The 6,915-nt window shown below is 54.8% G+C and overlaps 2 protein-coding genes across 4 annotated transcripts in view; one reads left to right on the top strand and one right to left on the bottom strand.

The window, feature by feature from the left end:
- The window catches only part of LOC125488127 (putative uncharacterized protein DDB_G0271982), a 472-nt gene extending 238 nt beyond the window's left edge, over positions 1-234 (bottom strand). Inside the window, exon 1 of the mRNA XM_048621001.1 lies at positions 136-234. Within this exon, the coding sequence (XP_048476958.1) occupies positions 136-234 (99 nt within the window). The remainder of the gene's footprint in view (positions 1-135) is intronic.
- A 5,962-nt stretch (positions 235-6,196) lies between these two features.
- leng8 (leukocyte receptor cluster (LRC) member 8) overlaps positions 6,197-6,915 on the top strand; it is a 19,842-nt gene continuing 19,123 nt past the window's right edge. For all 3 annotated transcript variants that reach the window (XM_048621099.1, XM_048621100.1, XM_048621098.1), the window contains exon 1: positions 6,197-6,309. The gene's annotated coding sequence lies outside the window, so the exon portion shown is untranslated. The remainder of the gene's footprint in view (positions 6,310-6,915) is intronic.

Below are 6,915 nucleotides of genomic sequence, written 5' to 3'. Positions count from 1 at the left end.
CTCTCTCCATTTCTCTCTCTGTCTCTCTCACACACACATTCTCTCTCCCTGTGTCTCTCTCTCTCTTTATTTCTCTCCCTGTCTCTTTCTCTCACACACACGTACTCTCTCTCACTGTGTCCCTCTCACTCCCTATTTCTCTGTCTGTCTCTCTCTCTCTTTCTCCTGCTCCCTCACTGCCACTCTCTGTCTCTCTCTTTCTCTCACACACTCCCCTGTTTGGGTCTCTCTCATTCTGTCTATCTTGGTGTCTCTCTTTCACCATCAATTTCTCGGTGCCTCTCTATCTCTCTCCGATGCTCTCCCCATCTCTCTCTCTGTGTATCTCTGCCTGCCTCAGTCTCTCTGTCTCCCTCTCTCTCTCTGTCCCTTTCACACTCTCTCTCTCATTTTCTTCAGATCCATTTGGAGGCGACACAACTGACCTTTAGCAGAACCGAGCGAGTGGTCTCCCATCTCACAGTGTTACTGCACTGTTGGTGGATGCACACAGTACGTACCCAGCTCTGTGTGGGACACGGCTAATCTGTTCTCTCTCTCTCTCTCTCTCTGTCTCCCATTCTCTCTTCCCCCTCTTCTCTCTCTCTCTGTCTCGCTCTCTCTCTTTCTATCTCTCTCTCTCTGTTGCCCATTCTCTCGTTCCCTCTCTCTCTCACTCTGTCTCTCTTTCTCTCTGTCTATCTCTCTCTCTCTCTCAGATAGCTCTATGTCAACGTGTTTTGGGTGGCTCTCTCTGTCTCTCTCTCGCTCTTTCTGTCTCTCTCAATCTCTCTCTCACTCTCTGTCTCTCTCTCTCAAGCTCTCTCTCTCATAGATAACTCTATGTTCATGTGTTGTGGGTAACCATCTCTCTCTCTCTGTCCATCTCTCTCTTGCTCTCTGCCTCTCTCTCTCTCTCAGATAGCTCTATGTCACTGTGTTATGGGTGACACTCTCTCTCTGTCTCTATCTCTCTCCCCCTTTCTCTCTATCTCTGTCTCTCACTCTCTCTGTCTCTCTCCCTCCCTCTCTCTCTCTCAGATAACTCTATGCCTATGTGTTATGGGTGACCCTCTCTCTATCTCTCTCTCTGTGTCTCCATCTCTCTCTGTCTGTCTCCCTCTATCTCTCTCCCTCCCTCTCTCTCAAAAAACTCTATGCCTATGTGTTATGGGTGACCCTGTCTCTCTCTCTCTCTCTCTGTGTCTCTCTCTCTCTCTGTCTCTCTCCCTCCCTCTCTCTCTCTCAGATAACTCTATGCCTATGTGTTATGGGTGACCCTCTCTATCTCTCTCTCTCTGTGTCTCCCTCTCTCTCTTTCTGTCTCCCTCTATCTCTCTCCCTCCCTCTCTCTCAAAAAACTCTATGCCTATGTGTTATGGGTGACCCTCTCTCTCTCTCTCTCTGTGTGTCTCTCTCTCTCTCTGTCTGTCTCCCTCCCTCTGTCCATCTCTCTCTCGTACTCTGCATCTCTCTCTCTCTCTCTCTCTCTCAGATAATTCTATATCAATGTGTTGTGGGTGACTTTCTCTCTCTCTCTCTCTCCCCCTCTTCCTCTCCATTCCTCCCTTGGACAGCTTTACGAGGATGTTTTGAGGGGAGTGTGTTACAAGGCTCTGGGAGGGTCCCTGTACCTCTGCCTGTTCTCAGTCCTGATAGTGATGGCTTTCTGCTCTCTCGTGTACACTCTGCCTCAGGTCCAACTCTACACCCAGAGCCTCAGGTCAGTGTCCTGAGGGAGATCCTCACCGAGAGAGAGGGACGGGGTTGGTGGGGGGAGGGGACAGGGGGAGAGGGGATGGGAGGGAGAGGGTCGGTGGGGGGGCAGAGGGGACGGGAGGGCGGGGAGACGGGACGGGCGGGAGAGGGAACGGGGGGGGAGGGGACGGGGAGGGGGGGAGAAGGGGCGGGAGGGAGAGGGGACGGGGGGAGAGGGGACGGCGGGGAGAGGGGACGGGGGACAAGAGGGAGAGGGGGGCGGGTGGGAGAGGGGACGGGGGGAGACGGGACAGGAGGGTGAGGGGGAAGGACAGAGAGGGAACTGGAGGGAGAGGGCAGAGAGTGTTGGGTGTGGAAGGCACGAAGAGGAGAGGGTGGAGGAGGGGAGAGGAAAGGAAGTCAGAGTGAGAGGGCAGTGGAGAGAGGAGGAGAAGGGGGTAGTGAGGAAGTGAGTGGCAGGGTGGATGGAGGGAGGGGGTAGGAGTGAATGAGATGAGGGAGGGATGGAGAGGGAAGAGGGAGTGAGAGGGAGGGGGAAGGAGTGAGATGGAGTGAGTAGAGGGCAGAGGGGAGGAGAGGAGGTTTGAGGGTGGAGGGATGGAGTGAGGGACTGGGAAGGAGCTCTAACCATTGTCACTCCCTGAAAACCTTGTGTATTTTTACATCCCATACCTCTCCCTCCCTCCATTCCCTCTCTCTCTCCCTCCATTCTCCTCTCTCTCTCTCTCCCTCCATTTCCTCTTTCTCCCTCTATTCTCCTCTCTCTTCCTCTATTCCCTCTCCATCCCTCCATTCCCTCTCTCCCTCCCTCCCTCCCTCCATTCTCCTCTCCCTCCCTCCATTCCCTCTCTCTCTCTCCTTCCATTTTCCTCTCTCTCCCTCCATTCTCCCCCCCCCCCCCCCTCTCTCCCTCTCACTCTCTCCCCATTCCTTCTCTCTCTCCCTCCATTCTCCTCTCCCTCCCTCCATTCCCTCTCTCCCTCCCTCCATTCCCTCTCACTCCCATCATTCCCTCTCTCTCGCTCCATCCCTCTCCCTACTTCTATTGCCTCTCTCTTTCCCTCCATTCCACACTCTCTCTGTCCATTCCATCACTCTCTTTCACTCCATTCGCCCTCTCCCTCCCTCCATTCCCTCTTCTCTCTCTCTCCATGCATTCTCTCTCTCCATCCATTTCCCCTACATCTCGTTCCGTCCCTCTCTCCCTCCGTCCCTTCATTGCCTCTCTTTCCCTCCATTCTCCTCTCTCTCTCTCCCCCTCCATTCCCTCTCCCTCCCTCCATTCCCTCTCTCTCGCCCTCCATTTCCTCTCTCCCTCCATTCCTTCTCTCCCTCCCTCCGTTCCTTCTCTCTCCCTCTCCATTCCCTCTCTCCCTCCATTCCCTCTCTCTCTCCCTCCATTCATCTATTCCTCTCCCCCAATGCCCTTCTCTCCCTCCATTTCCCCTCTCTCTCTCTCTCGCTCCATCTCTCTCCCTCCCTCCTTTCGTTGCCTCTCTCTCTCTCCTGCCATTCGCTCTGTCTCCCTCCATTACCCCCTCTCTTTCTCTCCCTCTCTCTCTCCCCTCTCTCTCTCCTTCCTTTACTCTGTCTCCTTCTCTCTCTCTGTCTCCCTCTCTCACTCCCTCCATTCCCTATCTCTCTCTCTTCCTCTCCATTCACTCTCTCCCTCCATTCCCTCTCCCTCTCTCTCCCCTCCACTCCCTCTCACTCCCCTCCACTCCCTCTCACTCCTTCCATTCCCTATCTCTCTCTCTTCCCCTCCTTTACCCTCTCTCTCCCTCCATTCCCTATCTCTCTCTCTTCCCCTCCTTTACCCTCTCTCTCCCTCCATTCCCTATCTCTCTCTCTTCCCTTCCTTTATCCTCTCATTCCCTCCATTCCCTATCTCTCTCTCTTCCCATCCTTTACCCTCTCTCTCCCTCCATTCCCTCTCTCCGTCCTTCTGTCTCTCTCTCTCTGCCCCCTCTCTCTCTCTGTCTCCCTCCATTATCCTGTCTCTCTCTCTCCTCCTCCTTCCCCCCTCCACCTCCCTCCCTCCCTCCCTCCGTTCCTCAGGACCCCGAGACACTGTGACCTCGAGGAGGATGACGGGGAGGAGGTGGGCCACTATGCGAGTCAGGCCCCGAGGCGACCCCACCAGGCTCGGGACCGGGTGCCCGCCCTCTGCCCCTACCCTAGGAACCGTGCCAGGCCGCCTGGGGTCCGGGCCTCCGCCCCACCCATCTCCTTGGCCCAGCTCCCTCACTACACGTGACTCCCTGCCAGGGAGCGGGGCAGGAGCGGAGTAGGGGTGGGGGACAGGGGAGCCAGTTGATCATTGCCCATCCTCGGGTGTTGAGGTGGGATGGGGGTGGGTGGGCATTGTGCCATCTTCGTTCTCACGCAAAGAATCCACCTGAATATCCCTTAAACCCCCACCCCCAGCCCCCACCTCCGTCCCCCTGCCATGTTCAAATAAATTAACCCCTTCCAACAAAAAGACCATTCTCATGTTTCTTTGATGCAACAAAAACTTTCAGCTCTATGGAGCACCACTTCGTGCCATTTGGGCATCTCTGGCTGGGCGCCGCATTTATTGCCCCCCCCCCCGCTGTCTCTAGTTGCCCCCCACTTTGAGAAGTTGGTGGGGTGGTGGGGGGGTGGGGGTGACCTGCCTTCTGGAACCGCTGCCCTCCCACGTGCTGTGGGTAGACCCCTCAGGGAGGGAATTTTGACCCCTGAAGGAACGGACCGGTATATTTCCGCGTCGGGACGGGGAGGGAGCTGGGGTTGGGGGGAGGGTTGTTCCCCATGTATCTGCTGCCCCTTGTCCTTCCAGACGGAAGGGGGTCCCGGGTTCAGAAGGCGCTGCCTGAGGATCTTTGGCGAGTTACCCACAGGCGGTACGCGCTGCTGCGGCCGCGCCTGAGCGTCTTGTAGACGGTACACACTGCTGCGGCCGTGCCTGAGCGTCTTGTAGATGGTACGCGCCGCCGCGGCCGCGCCTGAGCGTCTTGTAGACGGTACGCGCCGCCGCGGCCGCGCCTGAGCGTCTTGTAGACGGTACGCGCCGCCGCGGCCGTGCCTGAGCTTCTTGTAGACGGTACGCACTGCTGCGGCTGTGCCTGAGCGTCTTGTAGACGGTACGCGCCGCCGCAGCCGCGCCTGAGCGTCTTGTAGACGGTACGCACTGCTGCGGCTGTGCCTGAGCGGCGGGGGGAGCGGATGTTTGTGGGTGTGGTACCAATCAGGGCAGCATGGGGCGGGGTGCTGCTTTGTCAGTGGACGGTGTCGAGCCTTTCGAATGTTGCCGGAGCTGTCCCCGTTCAGTTTCTGGTCAATGGTAAGCCCCAGGATGTTGATAGTAGGGGCTGGGATTCCTTGACGGTAACACCATTGAACGTCGGGGGCGGGGGGGGGGGGGCGGGGGGTGTTGGAGATGGATATGACGGGCGCAGACGACCAAGGGAAGAGTGTCGCGTCCTCCGTTGGACACTTCTTCAGAGCTGAGAGGGGGCAATGACTTGGCCAAGGAGCTCGGGCATCCATGGAGAGGGCGGTGGTGGCCAAAATAGAAAGGGGCTAGCACCGGTGCGATGGGCAGAGCGGCCGCGACTAAGGGTTGAGGAGGGCGCAAGACAATAGGCTTACCTCTCGGTGACGTCACAAACAGACGCCTCTGTCTATTCGCTCAGCGTGGAATGATGGACAGGCGGGGGCGGGATCAGGACTTGATTGACGGGGCAACGAAGAACGCCATTGGCCGCTGTGTTTGGGGCAGCACATTCCTATTGGTCAGAGTAACGCCAATCTCGCGGAGAGCAGCCAATAGCCGTAAAAGGGGGCGGGACAACATCGTTCACACCCGTGAGGCGCGGCATTCCGATTGGCATAAGGATAAACCAATGGCAGTGGGAAAGGGCGGGACAAAGACCTTGATGGACGTACCATTGGCTCGGCTGATTCGCCGGTCGTTCGGGAGGTGAGCGGTGCTTCGTGACGTCATACGAAGTGTCGTGGGAAGCCGGAGGAACGTCTCGACAAACGGAAACGACTGCGATTGGCGGAAGAAAGAAACGGACGCGCGTGACAGCCAATGAAAACGTAAGAGTGGATCAGGCGATTGGATAACGGTGGGTGGGAGGCGGGGTGGCGGTTGATTGGATTGTGGTGGACGATTGGCGTGATAAGCAACCAATGGACTACGAGGCTGTGCGGAAAAGGGTGGGAGATGTTAAGGGTGAGTGTTGGGTGGTGGGAGAGGCGCGGAAAGGAGGCGGGGTAAAAGGACGCGCGCCGTGACTAGGGTGTCCATTGGCTGTCAGGGCGGACGGACGGGAGGGCCAGCCAATCAGACAGCCGCTAGGGAAGGGCGGGTGTCAAACCGTGGCAGGGGAAAGAACGACAGGGGCGCCGGTGGGGGGGGGGAAGGGCGCAGGAAATGACGTTTGCAGGAGGCTGGCGTTCCGGGGATGACTGACGGGCCGGAGCCGACGCGGATTGGCAGGAGCCGGCGGAAGTGGTGCAGGTACGGGCCAAGGTGACGGTTGGAGCCGGCGCCATTTCGTGAAGGGACGGACGGAGAGAGCAAACACAGGAGAAAAAATTCTAGAAAATAACCCGAGAAAAGTGAGTAAAAAACATCAGTAAAATAACACACAACACCTCCAGATAGATAGAGACAGTGAGTGTATAAAATAATAAGTATATCAGTAAGTATTATATAAACAATCCAGAGAGAGACAGAGAGAGTGAGTGTGTAAAATAATAAATATATCAAGAAATATATAAACAATGCAGAGAGAGAGTGAGTGTGTAAAATAATAAATATATCAAGAAATATATAAACAATGCAGAGAGAGAGTGAGTGTGTAAAATAATAAATATATCAAGAAATATATAAACAATGCAGAGAGAGCGTGTGTAAAATAATAAATATATCAGGATATATATAAACAATGCAGAGAGAGCGTGTGTAAAATAATAAATATATCAGGATATATATAAACAATGCAGAGAGAGAGTGAGTGTGTAAAATCATAAATATATCAAGAAATATATAAACAATGCAGAGAGAGAGTGAGTGTGTAAAATAATAAATATATCAGGAAATATATAAACGATGCAGAGAGAGAATGAGTGTGTAAAATAATAAATATATCAGGATATATTATATAAACGATGCAGAGAGTGAGTGTGTAAAATAATAAATATATCAGGATATGTTATATAAAC

This window comes from Rhincodon typus, unplaced genomic scaffold, assembly GCF_021869965.1.
Source record: "Rhincodon typus isolate 14 unplaced genomic scaffold, sRhiTyp1.1 hic_rhity00000051, whole genome shotgun sequence".
In the NCBI taxonomy this organism is placed as follows: Eukaryota; Metazoa; Chordata; class Chondrichthyes; order Orectolobiformes; family Rhincodontidae; genus Rhincodon; species Rhincodon typus.
This window is presented reverse-complemented; position numbering and strand designations above follow the sequence as displayed.